The sequence below is a fragment of the Protobothrops mucrosquamatus genome, unplaced genomic scaffold (genome assembly GCF_001527695.2).
Source record: "Protobothrops mucrosquamatus isolate PMUCROS unplaced genomic scaffold, P.Mucros_1.0 scaffold600, whole genome shotgun sequence".
In the NCBI taxonomy this organism is placed as follows: Eukaryota; Metazoa; Chordata; class Lepidosauria; order Squamata; family Viperidae; genus Protobothrops; species Protobothrops mucrosquamatus.
Genome location: NW_015386899.1, coordinates 47,581 through 66,093, shown reverse-complemented (window position 1 = coordinate 66,093; position 18,513 = coordinate 47,581). Strand labels below are relative to the sequence as shown.

The 18,513-nt window shown below is 35.1% G+C and overlaps 1 protein-coding gene across 1 annotated transcript in view; it reads left to right on the top strand.

The window, feature by feature from the left end:
- MBTD1 (mbt domain containing 1) overlaps positions 1 to 18,513 on the top strand; it is a 44,833-nt gene continuing 26,320 nt past the window's right edge. Inside the window, exons 1-5 of the mRNA XM_015817511.1 lie at positions 1 to 40; positions 5,290 to 5,491; positions 6,765 to 6,898; positions 10,295 to 10,409; positions 11,046 to 11,131. Of these exons, the coding sequence (XP_015672997.1) occupies positions 20 to 40; positions 5,290 to 5,491; positions 6,765 to 6,898; positions 10,295 to 10,409; positions 11,046 to 11,131 (558 nt within the window). The 5' untranslated portion in view covers positions 1 to 19. The remainder of the gene's footprint in view (positions 41 to 5,289; positions 5,492 to 6,764; positions 6,899 to 10,294; positions 10,410 to 11,045; positions 11,132 to 18,513) is intronic.

Here is an 18,513-nt window from a genome sequence, read left to right as displayed (position 1 = left end):
CCCTGCCCATGAGGGCCTGATGGAAAACACAAAGGATCTGGTAAGTGGAGCTCCCGCCAGCCCCGGCGAAGGGGCAGCGCGGCGTGGGCAGGACCCGCGGCAGACGTCCGGCCGTTGGGAGGAGAGAGCGAGCTGCCGGGCGCCTCGGCACCTACTCCGTCCCGGGCCGAGAGTGTCAGGGCAGCGTCTCTTCCCCCCCCTATCCTGAGAAGAGAGGGACCCAAGAGCGGGGGGAGTCGGGAAGAAACTCGGTCACCCTCCCCCCAGGCTGGGTAGCCTCTCTGCTCCCCCACTTTTTTATTTATTTATTATTTTTTTTTGAGAAAAAGTCTTTCGCCCTGCCAGGTTTCCTTTCGGTCGGTTCGGTGCTCGTAGTAGCCTGGGTGCAGCATTTTAACCCATTTTCCGGGTTTGCACAACGTTGAGCTGCTAACTTACCCGAACAGCCTGGGGGCATATTGCCTGTTTCCTCCAAAGGCAGAAACAAAACAGAAACAAAGCCCTGGTGAAGTTGTTTACCCTGTGTAAATGCCGTCAGAAGGTTTATAACTTAGAGGGGTTTTTTCCCCCCTCTCTCTCGTTGTACAAGAGCCCTTGTGTAACGAACAGAGCAGTTCCTTTCTTTTGTGGTAGCTGCATTGAGCAGCAGCAGTTTATGGTCAGAAAGTGGTAGGAGAAGAGGAGGAAGTGGAGGCGGTCCTAAGGAAGGTATATATGCTGTTTGGCCATGTGTAACATTTGCGGCAAACATGCTTTGGAGGGAAATGTACACAGTGCTAAAACAAATAACAGCCAGTTACATTTTTCCTGTGTTTATTTGGTTTATCTGTTATTTGGGAAAACAGAAAGTAGCACCCAGAGAATGCGAAGGGGAAAAAAAGAAGGGTTTGTAAAATGATTTGGACGTCACAATCTGTGGATAATATGGCTATTAGGGAAAAGAGAAACCTAATAATTTAGGAGGACTAATTCAGTGTTTTTTAAACTTTTAAACTAAATAAATGAGGAAGGCCTAGGTTCATGTACAACTAAATTAATTTTAAAATGACCCGAACTACAATATACTGTATCGCTTTTTAAATATAAATATTGGACATTAGAAGGAAATGGTCAAATAAACATGCCTTGTATGTTGGCCATATGCTAGTTTCATTATGTGTTTAAATATAGAGCTTTTTAAGGGCAAAATGGGTTTCCTGAATTTTATTTGCTAGTTTCAATTTAATGCTGAATTCAATGTATGGCTATATATAATGTACTTTAAGATATTCATTAGACAAGATACAATATGTCAAAATAGATTTCTCTAAGGTATGTAGAAAAGGGCAGCTACATAAAAGTATAACATCTTTCCTTTTACCCTGGGTCAAAGTAACCTTGGTTTTGTTGACATTAAGCTACATTTTTTTCTCACTTTCTTTAGCTAGTTTGCTTTTTCATTTAAGTGCTCAGTATAAGCTTGTTTACCATTTGAATGTGTAAACTGTTCATGTATGCCTTTTCTTATTCCAAACGGCCTAAGAATTTATAAGCATATCTGTTTCTTTTTCTTTCAAAGACTCAACACAGATTATTAACATGTTCCCATTCTGGCCATTCTCACTGTATTTCAAAATATTTAACATGGAAGAATTTTGTCTTGTAAATTTGTCATCTTCAATAAGAAATTAATGGGAAATTAATTTTTCTGAAACACAATTCATCTGGATTTTCCAATTATAAATATCTCCAGGATACTTGATCAACTGATTAATATAAATTGTTATGAACAAAATTTATATTTACAGTTAACTCCATAGATGTTTATAATGCATTTAGATTTTTCAGAAAATGGAGTTGTAAAAAAGTTTCATTGATTATAGGACATAGTGAAAATCTTTGATAGTGGCCATCTAAACAATGCTAAGCCAAGGTCTTTTAGGCATAGTTTGTTTATCAAGGTCATTTTAAGCCAAAACAAACTATGTTTCTTATTTTAGATGGTGAATTTAGTCAGAATGTGCTAAATACCAACTAGGATATGTTTTATTCTGATCTAAAGCATAGCTTATATTTGATAATTAATAAAGTTGTAAGTCTGTAAAAGAGCATAGTTCAAACAATCTGTTCTACTAATAAATCATGCAAATGAGGACCTGTGAGAATTAAACTACTGTCTTTTTATAATATAGATTAGTTATGGTAAAGGACAAGCCATGATTATTTTTCTGTTTAAGAAATAGGTACACTATTATGTGGTGAATGATATATTCCAGGAGGTATCATATTTTGATAGGGACAGATCTTTCTTGTGCCTGTAGGATGGAAGTTCCTGCTCACCACTCTTTTCTATTAAAAACAGCCCAATTCAAGACTCTCAGCCTAAGGTTAGCCACAGAAGGTTTCTGTATACCACCCAAGGGGAAATTTAATAACAAACCACCAAATTAGTCTTGTTAAATAAAATGTAAAATAATTTCCATCTCCCATCTTTTCATAGTTGATAAAGCTATGAATGAAGCAGCAAATCTGTTATTTCATCTCCTTCCCTGTATCTCAATTTATAACTCAGTTTAAGATTTTTCTGCCTACTACTATGGAGAAAACAACAATGTATGTATGTTTGTGTTTATTAAAATTATTACATTTTATTTTATTGAAATTAATACCAGGATAGAATTGTCTGTAAAGCTAATTTTTATTCAGAAGATTTATAAGATACTATTATGTGTATCATAAAATAAAGTCTCAGTAATTCCAGGATTAGGCCTTTAAAATCAGTACTAAACACATAATAGTTATAAATTGATTCTCTTCATAGTAACGGATTACTGTATTTTATCAGTGTTCAAATAATGCCTTCTTGATGCTGCCAGTCATGTCAAGTGATCAATTATTTAGTTCAAGATGTTTGAGCAGTGCAAGGAATTATTTTCCTGTTTTAGGTGCCCTCCCCCCAAATGCATTCCTTTTATGACTATTTAAATATAGAAAAATATTCCCAAGTTTTCGATATTTATAAATGTTCAAGTGATCCGAAAGCGCCTATTCAAGATAAAACAAGAGGGAACATGGAATTGTACTATGTTTCCCATTAGTAATAATTTTTCCAATTTTATACAGTACAGTATACAGTACAGACTTTCTTATCAAAGGGTCACTTTCAGAAGATACCACTGAATGACTGCAGGGGGAGCAGATGTATGGAATATTGCAAGAACATAACATGTCTCAAAGCTTTTCAGTATTTACATGTGACAATTGGAGTGATTATGTAGAATGCATTTTATAGTAGTGTAATCAATATTTGGATGAAGGATTTCTGTTGCAGCTGTTTCAGGAGCAAAATGTAACTCATGAAAGCTTGTATACTTTTGGGCTCCAAAAGGATTAGTTTGTTCAAGTTGAATTTAGACAGAGGTGTGGAAAAGAAATGTTCTTAGTTTTGTGAAAATGTTAATTGTGCTGTGGTCTTCCTGGTCCAGTTTTCTTATCTGTAAAACAATTTCATTCAGTGCTTCACTAATGGAATTTGCTAGCTCTTATTTTCACTGTGCCTCTGTTAATCCAAACAAACGTGAATATGTGATATGGAGAAGTACAAAACAGGAGCAATTTCATTTAATGTGTGGATACCATTCTGTCAGTGGTGGATACTACTGGATGCAATTCCAAATATCCTTTTATTTCTACACATATATTATTTTATGCTGTTTTGCTATATGAAATATCTGGAATGAAGATTTCTAGAATATCTTGAAAAATCTTTCTGAATAGTTCTGGTGATGCATGGAACCCACATTCGCACAGATTTTTAAGTTTTGTTTTGTGATACTTGCATTTTCATTCTGTCAGTTGCCATGGTGATGTTTCTGTGGCAAATTGTCAACTTTATGAGAGTAGTTTAAACTCTCTGAAAGAGAAACATTTCAGAAGCTGGCAGTATTTAGTGATTAGCAGAATCAGAACCCTAGAGATTTGGAAGAATATAAATGATAACTTTTCTGGAGTTTGTTTTTCTTTATTTCTAGTGGGAATAGAGAATTTTGTTTTAAAAACCACTGGGAAAATGGCAGAAAATAAGAGTTTAGGCACAGTTTTAGTAAGGTAGCTTGTGGAGTTTTGTCATAGGACTTCAAGTGTGACTTGTTTGCTGTCCTGGAGGAAAGGAATTAATTGAAATCTTTTAAAGTAAGAGGCAAAATGACTAGTGCAAGTAGACCTCCTCCCTCAGGAAGCCTTTTCAGCCACCTAAAAATTTAGCACAAAGGATCATAAACTATTGAATCCCAGAGATTTTGTATTGGGAGTTACCGTATTTTCCGGCGTATAAGACGACTGGGCGTATAAAGACGACCCCCAACTTTTCCAGTTAAAATATAGAGTTTGAGCGAGAGTGGGGGGAGAGAAAACTTGATGAGTAATATGCCAAACCACATGTGTAAAGGAATAAAATAAAATACCCGTATTTTCCAGCGTATAAGACGACTGGGCGTATAAGACGACCCCCGACTTTTGAGAAGATTTTCAGGGTTTAGAAAGTTGTCTTATACGCCGGAAAATACGGCAAGTGAAAAAGGGAATCCATGAGCATCAGGAACATTTTTTTTTCATTTTTCCATTTTTTTTTTTCATTTCATTCCAATTTTTAGGAACTTATTTTCTCCCACAGCCACATTATAGAGTTTACCTGATTTGATTCATTAACCTCTCTATGATATTTTGGAGAAGAGATGACTGGAGAGGCTATAATATGAGGGGCCTCCATCATATTATAGTATATTAAATTGATGCCATATTTTATATACATTTCCTTATTTATAACAAAGCCCTTTGTTGCTTTCTTTTGAGATCTGCAGTAGAAGAAAGGATATCAATAATAAAATAATAATTTTTTTATGTTGAGAATAATTTCCTTGGGTTAAAACCCACACACAAAATTTATGCTAGCCACATTATGGATTTTTCTCAATATAACTTTTGCAATGTTTTGTTTGTTCTTCTAATTCTAGGTGAGGGAATTGTATAGCTTTCTGATATTACTAAAATGTAATTCCTATTCCTAAGATATAATTCCAAATGCCAATAAGCCCAATGATAAAGGATGCCGGGAACTGTAGCTGAACAACATGTCACAGGTTTTTACAGTTTACGTAATGAGTTGCTTCAACAATTGAAATTGTGTACAGTGCCATTTAAAAGAGGAAATGGCATATGTGTTTACTATTAGCTTGTTAAATTGTTGTAATATTTTGTCCACATCTTTTTATTCATATACTTCAGTGGTTTCTGCTTTTTTTTTCATTTTAGACTGAACATCCTTCAAGGTCAGAAAGGAAGAGACGTGATTCATTCGGGATGTTCGATGGCTATGATAGCTGCAGTGAGGATACAAGTAGTAGTTCTAGTTCTGATGAAAGTGAAGAAGAGGTTTCTCCCTTACCTTCCAATCTCCCAATAATCAAGAACAATGGGCAGGTTTACACTTATCCAGATGGCAAATCTGGCATGGGTGAGTGCAAATATTATAGATTTTTCAATGAAGTGTTCAGTCAAGCAGATTATTAATAGGTTCATTCTTCTTATTAGAAACCAAAGATTGTGGCTTTTGTGTATCTGTTACAAAAAATGATAAGTTTGTTAATGCTGGAATATTCCTTGTTAGCATTAAATTACTATAAAAATGTTTGTACCATAATATTATACAAATGCACTACTAAATGTACATGCATTTATTGTTATACAACATTTAGGCTTTGCCTGATATTAAGATAATTCTGATATATTGTTTTATCTGGACATAGGAAGATGGATTCAAGTTGAACATGTTAAAAATGTTAACAAATCATAGTAGTCTTTATGAAGAAATTCAGGACCATAAATGTTTTGCTTTTGATTTTTTTCTAAGCTCGGTCCAGATTTCATTTTTCCTTTTGAATGTATATATACAAATATATTAAGCCTGATGGGGTTATTGGCTGGCTTTGATCTATATTTAGAAAAAATGGAAAGATAGGTTATTAAAACGTGGGTGCGGTGACCAACCTTTTATACAACAGGGCATAATTTCATGGCAGAGTAAACTGTTCTATTATTTTATATTTAAGTATCCTAACTAAATATTACTTCTTACTTTATGAGATAATAAAGCTATAATGCCTAGCAAATGTAATGTTTAATATTATGATTTACTTCCCATAGAAAGGCTGTTTAAAAATTGTGTGTTTTGCTGCTTTAATAAGCAGGACACAAATGCCATAAATGAGATACAGTGGCTGATAGATATTCACAAAATGCACTATGTATACCATCGCTTAAATGAGATGGACAGCCACACAAATTGAATAAATAGTACAGTAATTATTTATGTAGTAATATATGTTGTTTCACTGCTTAAACTAATTTTCACCATAAATTCAGGAAAACGCTATAGCAATACTGTAAGTACGACAGGCAGATTACAAAAGTGATTGCTTACATTGCAAGAAATAATATCTGGAAAATTCAAAAATATCTGACTGTTTGAAAATGTTTGTTTGCAAACAATTGCCTAGTCTCTAGCGGAAATATAACTATCTGAGTCTAAAGTCTACAAGGAAAGTAGTAAAGTCAAGAAAGAAATTAACCTGGCATCTGCAAGATTAGTAATACACAATAAATACACTAATACACCAATAAATGCTGAATAAGATTCTTGAAGGAAAGGGGATGTGGATGTGGATGATATAGTACTAGCTTCTATGTGAGCTGCAGACTGAACCTACATTTATTATATTTCTCGTTAGCTACCTGTGAAATGTGCGGGATGGTTGGTGTCAGAGATGCCTTTTACTCCAAGACCAAGCGCTTCTGCAGTGTTTCCTGCTCAAGAAGCTACTCATCGAACTCTAAGAAGGCCAGCATTCTGGCCAGACTTCAGGTAACGGTACAGTCACAAATTTTATTATCTTTACTATATAAAGTCTTATAAGGTATGCTATGGTTCAGATTAATACATAACAACGGCTTTTCATCCTAACAAAAATACTAAAAAAATAAAAATTAAAAAAAAAAGATTAGTCCAAAGGTCTGAATCAAGCACTTAATTTCCAATTGTAGCCATCAAAAGACCTCCTGTAAAATCATATGGAAGGGTACAAATGTGAGCTTTCTTACTTTATCGCTAAGAACTGGATTCAATTGTACAGTGATTCTGAGCATTCTAAGATAGCTGCAGAGAGACAGATTCCTGGAGGGGTTACTGAATCCTTCTTTACAATGCACAATCCTTTGGCCATCACTGCATCCTGTCAATAACATGCCATAAGGTCTAGTTGTTTGCTTGTTTGTTTGTTTATATAACTCTCAGTAGGGTTTATAATAGAACTTCATAAAAAAATATTAACACAGATTTAAAAAAAAAAATACAGTAGCAAGATCCACCACCCATAGCAAAAGCTTGATGGAACAGCATGGTTTTAATTGCCTTTTGAAAGGCAAAAAAGGATATCTCCTTGTACTTAATGAGACAAGTTATTTCATAGTAAGAGAGCTGCCCTGGAGAAGTATACCTTCTGGCCACTGTTTCTTTTGCCTCATGGAGAGTGGGGGACCCTCAGCAGCCTAGCTCAGGATGAATACATAGGATATGATTTGTAAGTACCCATAAGCATTTTAGTAATTTATTTATTATTACATTTCTATGCCACCCATCTCATTGATAAGTGACTCTTGATTGTCCTCTGACATCATAACAGATTTTCCTCTTCAATTCATTATTATATGAACGTTTCATCTTCTGATAATTTTGTATTAGCACTTTGCTTTTTGAACAGTTTGAGTGATTTATAATAATTATACGCCTCTCAATTACTCTGGGGAGTTCACAAGTAAAACAAACAAACAAACAAAAACAAGAAGAAAAGATGGCAAAGATAACAAAAATTGTACAGGAATGAAAAAGAAACCGGCCCACGCAATCCCAAAAAAAGAGGCTTCGAGCACTCTTGCTAATGACCTGAATATAGAGCCAGGTCTTCAAGGCCTTTCAAAACAACAGGATGGAACCCGTTCAGATCTCATGGAGGAGCCTCATTCTCGAGGACAGGTTTTGCCCATTGAGAAGGTGTGCTTCTAGGGTCACAATATTCGGCATCGTTTATTCAAAGGAACCCAGAGTGTGCAAACCACCCGACTAGATTAAATCTATGGGAGACAACTAGTCCCTCAAATAACCAGTCCTGGGCTAATTAGGATTTTATAGGTAATGACCAGCAGCTTGAGCTGCACCTGGAAGCAAACTGGCAACCAGCATAGCTTGTAAAGCAAAGGTGTTACCTGGGTTTACATTCTGGACCAGTTGAAGCTTCCAGATGGTCTTCAATATGAGCCTCCTATGAGGGGACCAGGGTGTAAGTGACATGTAAAGTGCCTCCCTATCTAGGAATTTCTTATCTTTTATACAATATTTCTATAGGCAGTGTTTCACTACATAAATATGCAAGCACTCTGTATACCTGCAAGCATAACTACAGTACTGATTTTTTAAAATACTTCATGCTTTCAGTCTGTTTTCTAAAAATGTTACCAGTGGGATTATTTATTTTTCAGTATTGACATATTTAAAAGTTATTTTCTCTAAGCTTCCAGACTCTGATTTAGATTAAAGAATGTCTGCATTTCTTAGCCTCCTTGCATGTAATACCTAACTGAACATTTCCTGAATTCCAAAGTCAGCATTTACCATGACAAGACTTAGGTTTTTGTAATCTTGCTAAGCTGGAATAAGGATATGCTCATAGAAGTTATTTCTGATTCTCCAAAGCTTTGTGTTTTAATTTAGTTACTTAACTTCAAAATGTGTCCTGAATAAATGTAGCTAGTTTGGATCTAACTTCCTCATTTACCCAATGCTATATTGGTATTTATTTAACCAATTGTGGCAGAATTCCAATGTTACATCCGAATGTATGTCATGGCTTTGCATAAACAATGAAACTAAACATAGAGAACATATAAATTTAGTTATACCAAAGAGAACAAATATGTTCTGTTTGCCTATCTGCATGCTTATACAAATAAGTCCCAATAGATTCAATTAGACTTATTCCTAAATAGGTGTGCATAGTATTGAAGGTTAACCTTTTCATTTTACCATTTAGCAACAAACTAGTGTGATTAATTTCTGAAAGTTTTCTTACATATCCCCTTCTGACAAATATTCCATTCATATTACAGTGATTGCAATAAATGCGCTATACATATCAGCATAAGTGTGTTCACTAAATATATGGGTGACTCAGCTTGGAGGAGTCTAATTGCTAGTTCAATGGCTGCTCCTTGGCAAAGTGAGAAAGTTGCTTTACTGTTCAGTTATCCAAATATCTTTTATGGATTTCAATAAAAAGTAATAAGAATGTCTGTGCTGAAATTATCTATGAACTGTACTACTAATTTTAACAGCATTTTTAATATAGTACTCTAGGAAGAAGAATATAAGATGATTTGACTGTCATAGGCCTATTGCACTTGTTGCATTAAATATTCTTGTACAGAGAATTCAAATGTATTTTCAGCTATAATTGTTAGGTATGAAAGATCAGAAAAATTCATTTTTGCTCTCATCTGAATCTCTATTCTGGATGGAACTAGTACTAATTAATCATGTAGCTAGATCAGAATGGAAGTCAACATGACAACCAAAGACTTTTTAATGTGGGAACCAGGACAACAGTGAGAAAGTCAGTTAACCATCTCACAGCTTTACCCTAATGGCCTGATCTCTCTCCATCCCATAAATTTGTTGATAGCATCTCTTGATTCTCCCCTTTCTTGCTGTGCTTGTTGCACCCAGGCAAGATAACTGGTGCAAGAGAATAGCACCATCGACTCAAATTGCAGGAATAACTAGTACATTATCTTCAAGAAGCAAAGTGGCATTTATTTACCCAATTCTTAAACACTATTGCATTGATCAGTCTTGTAGCGTGTGAAAAATCTGTATTTTCTCCAGATGATCTTCCCATTTTTGGCATGGCAGAACTGTTATTTATTACATTTTTTAAAAAAATCTAAAATCAAAATAGCAGTTGCTAGAATCTTTTGCAAATGGTTTGAAAAGGTAAATTGAGTCAACCTAAAAATGTGGGACACTTTAATTAATTTTTCTCTGAATGTAAATGTTTTTCTCTCAAATTTTTGTCATGAATTTTCATTATTATAAATGGATATCAAATAAATTTGAAAACAAAAGTGTTGCTTTATCCAGTAGAATCACCGCTTCAAACGTTTGTGTTGTGTTTTTGAAAAGAACCTTATTTAGCTCTTGTTGTTTCAGGGAAAACCTCCCACTAAGAAGGCTAAAGTGTTACAAAAACAACCTTTAGTTGCTAAATTAGCTGCATATGCTCAATACCAAGCAACGGTACAGAACCAGTCCAAGACTAAAACAGGTAACATTGTTATTAATCACCACCAAGTAACAATTATGGGGAAAATTTTCCCAGTTTTGTAATGGAGGGAATAACCTTCTAAAGAATGGTTAGATTAAAATATACAATATATTCCAGGAAATTGAAAGAAGCATACTAAAATTCCTTATCTGAGCCTTTGGTAAAATATCCAGTAGAAAATATTCTGAGTAATATTGGCCTTTTAGCTACGTCAATGGTTGTAAAAGCACTTTCACCAAATAGATTGGGAGACGAACTTACAGAAGTGTATCTGCCCTGATCTAATATCTATCCTATATACCTTGACAGTATGCCTTCATTCATGCCAGTCAGTGTTGTGCATCTGGCCTACATCAGACGATTATATTTCTTTGATTGGATGAGTTACTTTGATAGAGGATCTCTTATGTAACCCACCATATTCCTCAGCACACTATGACTTTTCAGAGAAATTTTGAAGAATTTTCCCCAGTGCTACCCTTCTGTAATTTTTCTAATAGATTGAAAATATTGTTTAAATAAATGTATATTGCTTATATAAAGGAAAACAAAGAAAAATGCTTCTGTGCTCATTTCATGCATTACATTTTGTGCCTTGCTTATTATTGTTGCTAAATGCAGTAATTCTCATTCTAGCATCTGTTCCAATGGAAGGTTTCAGTTGGGGCAACTATATCAATAGCAATAGTTTCACAGCAGCTCCTGTGAATTGTTTTAAACATGTAAGTATATTGTTTTTAATTTACTATTATATTCATTAAGAAATAATGAAAAAGACAACGACATGCTGTTCAAGGGTTCCTTTTAACCTATGTCTTAGATATGCAGAGAATTAAAGCTCATAATGTTAAATTATACAGAAAATGTGGCCTTTCCCCTAACTGAAGTTGATACTCTAAATTAAATTGAAATCCAAACTTCCTTAATTATCTAAAATTGCAATCTCCAAATCCAAAGAGGTACCCTACTGTTCAGTTTATGTAGTGGCTATCATAATTTCAGTGACAATTTTTTAAAGTCATTTTAGAGATGGTGCTTAAAATCCTGTGGACTTGATCCTAGGTATCTGTCAAGCTTTGGTGCCAAGTTTCCTTCAGTGAAATCTGGTATTGTAGATTAAACTTCTTGTAGTCCCCTTATGTACAAAAGAGAGCTTTGCATTTTTCCTCAGAAGCAGGTGGAGTTCAGAACAAGCATGTTTTTCAGGTTGATTTTGCAAGAAGGAACAAGTTACAGTAAGTTACTCTGTCATTAGTAAGGCGTGTCTATATAATAGAGTGCATAATTTTAAATTAGTTATTTTACATTAACAGCGGTTAAGAATAAACTTGTTTTAATAGAAACTTGGCTGATCCATCCAGTAAAGTTGCTTTTGGAGTTAACCTAAGTGGTGCCTTTAAAATAAGATGGTTGGATTCAAAGTTCCTCCTATCAGCAGTAGAGAAATTGTTTTGGAGATATCCTATGCAGTGTCCTTGAAAGACTGGACATATGGCTAGAACAGGGATAGGCAACCTCGGCTCTTTTATGATTCATGGACTTCAATTCCCAGAATTCCTGAGTCAGCTATGACTCAGGAATTCTGGGAGTTGAAGTCCATGAGTCATAAAAGAGCCGAGGTTGCCTACCCCTGGGCTAGAACAATAGGGAAGGAGGGAATTAAAGATAGTTGCCTCTGCTGTATAAAAATGAGTTTTCAATTAATGAGAAGCATATTCAGCATTGGTGTTCCTGTTTATGCTTTCAGCTTACAGATGTAAGAATTCAGGTTTCTTTTGCACAGCATACAGGGCCAGTTTGACCAGAAACAAAACAAACCATCAGGCAGTTTTAAGATATGGAATGGCACCTGAAAAAAACATACACATTTGTGTGAGTTTTTTTTTTTACCTCCCAACAGCTGATTGCCTCATTCTTGTAGTACATTGTGGCTGCTAGATGAGAAGTTGTTAACACATAACAATAAGTGAAAGTAGGTAAAATAACAATACCTGTGATTTAATGCATTCTCACTCTTTATTAAGGAAGCCTGATCAGAACATGGCAATTAAGATCGTTTTGCCTTGTAATAGTTGTTGACGTCACCTGTCACCTTATTCTGTCTCCTTGTGTTAATTTACTTTGTCATCCATGTGTCATGAAAATTTCATGGAACCAAAGTAACAAGTGCAGCCTCTGCAACAGACAGGATGACCGTCTTTCTGGCTAGTTAGCTTTGATTTTCAACTATAATTCAAACCTTTAAAAATTGAAAATTCTTAAGGAATTTCCTTAGGAATAATGCCTGTTAAAGAGGGTGGGATATAAATATGTATAGGGTCTGATTATAGCCCTATTACCAGCTTCATTTTTCTATAATTTCTGTAATAGACCATATAGAAGGATCTTGAAGAAAAGTTTTCAGAAAGAAGAAAAGTATATCCAAGCTGCATTCCAAGGATCAGAGCCATTAGAACATAGAATCATAGGGCTGAAAGGGACCTCAGAGATCTTCTAGTCCAATCCCCTGTTCAAGGCAGGAGGCTTATACCATACCAGTCAAATGGTTGTCCAGTCTAGTTTTCAAAAACTATTTTTAGATCTCCACAGATTTTCCAGTTGTACCTGGGGTACAGGATATGTTTCAACAATAGTTCCATGTTTTTATACATTTCATTCATGTGTGCAGCATAATCAACAGGTACTGTACATTGCCATTGTGTAAAAACAGAAACATTCTATAAAACAGTATGTGATAGGGTAAATAACAAGTTATTTTCATGATGAGCAGGCAACAGTCTGTAAGATTCACCCAAAAGTGTTCAAGAAGCAAAATCTTTGTTACCCAGTGCTAACAAATCACAGTTGCAGAGCTGAGCTAACTTGCACTTAGTACTTTATAGCAGAGGTCCCCAATCTTTTGCTCACCAGGGGCCGGTTCTGTGGAGAGAGGTTTTTCCATGGACCGGAGGGGGTGTGGTTTCATGTACTGCCGGCATTCCACGGATGGGGCTTTGCTTGTTTGTGTGGCCCGGTTTCTGGCATGCCGCAGCCTGGTGCTGGTCCACGGCCCGGGGGTTGGGGGTTGGGGACCCCTGCCTTATAGGAAAGTGCAGCCTTGGAAAATTATTCCAAAGAGCAGGGGCCACCTGCATAGCTCCGGGGTTCCACAAGATAACTTCATTTCAGTGAAGGAATCTGGAGTGTGCTTTCCCCATTAGAACAGATGGCATGGGAGCGCACCAGATATTTATATTGGATGAGTTTTCTCCTTTATTTGTATTTTCGTGTTATAATTAAGGACTTCTCTTTAATATTCTTATCATAATTTTAAATGTCACTTCTGCAAAAAAAAGTTGGTATGGTTCATTTATGTTTGTTTTACTAGTTTGCAGTTTGGGCCAAATGGCTTCTATATAACATTAACTGTTCTGTGGAGATGAAGTAGGCATCCCCAAAAAACCCCAACCTGTGTTTTTAGAATAAAACATTATAAATTGAAGCAAAGCTCACAAATTTTAATACACTATAAAAGAATGACCTTTATATGGTATAATATTCCTTTGCTAAATTTTATTCCTGTCACCCATGCTTGGAGAAAGGATATAAGTTATATCTTCAAAAATCACTTCAGGAACCAGTGCTAACCTTTGCACTTTTCATTCATTTTGTCTGATGTTAAAAGGTAACTCCCAAAGCAAATAACACTAAACTGGGCAGGAAAACTTCAAAACTGCGGTAAACGTTTGGCAATTAAAATTAACAGCAAGAGTAACTTCAGAATGGTCTCTATGTAAAAGTCAGAAGAATATCATTATTTCTACTTGTTGTACTATATGCATGTCCCCCTTCACTAGATACTCTGTGGTTTACTCTAATGTCAATCACTACTAAACAGATGGTATTGTTTTGCATTCCAATTTTTGACTGAAAATATTTTCAAATCACTTGATATAGCTGTTTTGTGATTGAGGCATAGCATTTTGTACTAAAAATGGCATGTTTTAAATTTGAAATAGTTTAGTTCAAAATCTTTTTGACAAAATAAGATACATAAATTACATCAGTGTGAATAAATATTCAACTAGTAAAATGAATGACTTTTACATAATTAATTCAAAATGGACTTAGATACATTTTAATATACACCCAGAATTGAGTATTTGTAAGAGAATATTTTGAGACTATGCATTCGTTAAGAGTTGAGAACAACTTGATGGCACATAATCCATTTTGAGGTAATTTCATGTCCAATATGCTTATTATTTGAATGCTTTTACCATTAACCTAGTGTGTTTTAGCCATAGTTTTTGTTTGTGGGACCATGAATGAATCACGTTGAAGAAGCCCCTTCCGGCATATCCTCTTATTTCTGGCTATTGAACAGTTATATGGATAATGTGTGGTATGAATATGCTGCTTTAGATGTTCCACAAAGGATTGCATATTTTTCTTTTTATTGCTGCTTTAACACTGCAGTTTGAAAGAAAACATATCAGGTTGTTCTAAGAAAATATCAAGACTCTCCCTTATATCTGGTGCTTTTTTTTTTCTTCAAACAAATTTTATTGGTTTTTTAATTTTTACATCAGAGTGCTCAAGAAAACACCGTGGTAGAGGGGAAATCAATCATCCAAAAACAAAGTCATACATATATAACTGAAATTAGTACATTAAAGATTTCCCTCTATTTCCCTCACATGATATAACAAATTTAGTTTAATCCATTTCTTCATAAAATTCAGTCAGTCCAAACAATCATCATCCTGCTTTTAAGCTATCTGGTGCTTTTACCAGGCTTAACTTTATTGCATAATACTAAATACAGATTTTACCACTAACTGTAATAGAATCATCTATCTTAGATTTCTGATTTTTGCCCTTTTTTGGCAAAATAGTGCAATAAACCTTCAGTTTAACAGATCTTAGCTTAGTGGACTTCTGATATAATGGATACTTTTTTGTCTGGCCTTTACTCCATGCCTTAAATCATGGTGCAAACTTTATATGTTCAGATTTAATAGCAATAGCAGTTAGATTTATATACCGCTTCATAGTGATTTACAGCCCTCTCTAAGCAATTTACAAAATCAGCATATTGCTCCCAACAATTTGGGTCCTCATTTTACTGACCTCTGAAGGATGGAAGGCTGAGTCAACCTTAATGGACACTAAAATTTAATTTCTCCTTCCAAATGGTCCATTAAATGAAATGTTTATTGGATCTTGAACAAAAACTATTTTTTGTTGCAGTGGATTTTTTTCAGATTTTCCAGTGAAGAAAACCCTATACTAAGACATCAAATTGTCTGAGGACTAACATATCTGGGTTGCAAAATGTCTACTCTAGATGGCAGCAGTATAGTGATTGTCCAGATTTTTGTAGCCCAATTATAATAGCCTTAAATGGTCTAGAGAGACTCTAGTCCCTTTTAAGTATAGTATTAGCAAAACCTGCCAACTTTTACTTAATACTTGGCCTGATTGTATGTGCTAAAATATACAGTATGCTCAATAAGGGTACGATAAGCACACATGAGACTTGCTCTCATTATTATTTGAACTACTTTTTAAATTAGTTGATTAATTGGGAGTACTCATAAAATTTGTTTCTGAATATATATGCCTTTGAAAACATTATACATTTATTTTCAACTTATTAATAAAATGTTAAAGGAAATAAATGCTTCTCTTTTCAGTAGCTAACTATTGATGGCATTGGTTTGCTGGCACCTTTCCCCTTTTTAAATTCAAGGGGTTTTTTAATTCAAGAAATGTATGTTTTTCCCCCCCTTGAATCCAAGTAACAGTTATCGTTTGCTCACTTATTGGGGAGGAAGGAGAGACTACTATTTTTAAAAAACAATCCATGTTGTACACATGCCTCCAATTTTATTTATTAAATTCTATCCTTCCTCCAAAAGTTCAAGATAGCATTTAAAATCCTTCTTGAATTGTTACCTATAACAACACTCTTGTGAGATATAATGACTGGTCTCAAATCTTCCTGTCCATGTCTTGTTGTCTGACCATCCTTGTGATAGTTGTGGGTAGTGTACAGTATTTGCAAAATATGACTAGGTATCACTTATACCTCATTTGATCCTTTGTCAAAAATTTATACCAAAGATGTATTAGTCCCTGAAATTCCAGAGCCCACCAGGTATTTTTACTAAGCTGAGCAGTTAACAGTAATACTTAGCTGTCCTATTCAGATACTATGTGGTCAGCCTTTTTTGGATAGGGAAGGCCATTACATGAATCTGGACCTCACCCATCAAGACCTTCCTGATTGCAACTTACCTTGCAGGGAAGGCGGCTGTCCCTCACAGATAATTCCTCCAGAGTGTGCGCTGGATCAAAGTGGTGGCCAGGCAGACCTTCCTTTTATTGGGAAGGAGCCCGAGGTGGATGTCTTCATCATGAGTCTAGAAGGTAAACTTGTTCTTATCTGCACACTTATGGTTCTGCTAGTAAACGTCATGTTCAGGAGAAAACAGTATACTGAATATACTGTATACCATCATTTCAAGGCCACAAGATCCATACCCATTATGGCTTTCTTCTTCAGAACTGAGAGCCATATGGATTGGTGTAGGAGGAACTAGCTGAACCACTATCTTTACACAGACAAGGACAAGTTTAACTTTCTGCTGTTACCCCTATACCAATCCGCATCTTTGAAATCTGGTGCCTCAAACTTTGGTCATGAACTGAACAGAATAAAAATGACTATAATGCCAATAGGACTCTGAACCAATTGGATGAGAAACCTCAGCCAATGGGGTAGCTACTTCTACTGGCTTTACTACACACACATGTGCATAAATTCAATTTTATATCACTTTTGAACAGAAATAAATCAGAGAGAGATTGGTCTGGTCCATATATTTAAGAAAGAGCAGCATTAAGTTAGTGTCTAGAATCTCTTCACTGAAACATTGGTTTGGAAATTAAAGTTGTTACAATTTGGAAATTTTAACTATGAATGTTTCTTCTAAGTAAAGTATGTTTCAGATTATGTTAGTGTAATAATACTTCTGAGTTGTTTTTCTGTATTAAATCTGTCTGTGCTAAGCTTTCCCTGAAGCAGATAGACTACTAAAAGAGAACATCTGTATGCCACAAACTATGTTGAGTGGATGTTTGCATAACAGTTTTTCCTCTCAATTTGAGACCACTGCAATAAACCAGAAGTATGGAAGCATCATTTTTAAAACAACAGATGCTTCCATGTGCTTCTTAGAGGCTGGGATGTAGTATAGGATTTCTTAAGAAATACCGTTTGTATGATTATGAGGCAATTATTTTGTAGTATTCAGTGTGCCTAAAGCTGTTGTCTTGAAACTTACCTGAATGCTGCTTTTATTGTCACTGTCACGAACGTTAGTAGTATCCTGTCTGGGACCCTCCATAATACTTCACAAATTTAGCAAATTTACAAATTTAGTAAAATTTCATAGGATGGTTCCTATTTCAGCTTCTGTATTTTATTCTTTTTGTTGCCTTGTCTAAAATTGTAACATCTAAAACAGAATGCACTTTTAAGCAGTCAGAGGCTAGATACTTCAGAAACCATCAAGTAATATTCAGAGCTAACTTTATACAGTACCTCTCATATATTTTCCCATTAACAATCCATTGAATTTGATTTCCCCTTGAGTCATGTTCAACTCTCCATTGTTAGATGTTGTCAAAATGCTGCAAAATTTTGAAACCAGTAATTCATTATATAAACATTATACCTTTATCCACATTTTTATTTGATTTGTATCTTCTGGCACAACTGTATAATTCTCATGTAGAAATAAATCCCACTGGGTTCAATGACCACCATAGTTTCAGATTGTTTTGGTTCTCTAGTCACTGCCAAATTTCCAGTTCAGAAAGTATACCACACCAGCAAAGAAATAGGCCAAATGAAATAATCTTATTCACTGAAAACCTAAAAAATTATTAGGGGTTAAGTACTGAGATAATAATGTTTCCTGAGTAAACACACTTCCTTATTTCCAGAATTTAGATGTACCGTACTTTTTAATTACTCTCATGTCAAGTGCTTATCTTGCTATAAACAAAGTTACTCTGCAATAATTTGCAATAAGGTATCTCAACTACAGTTAAC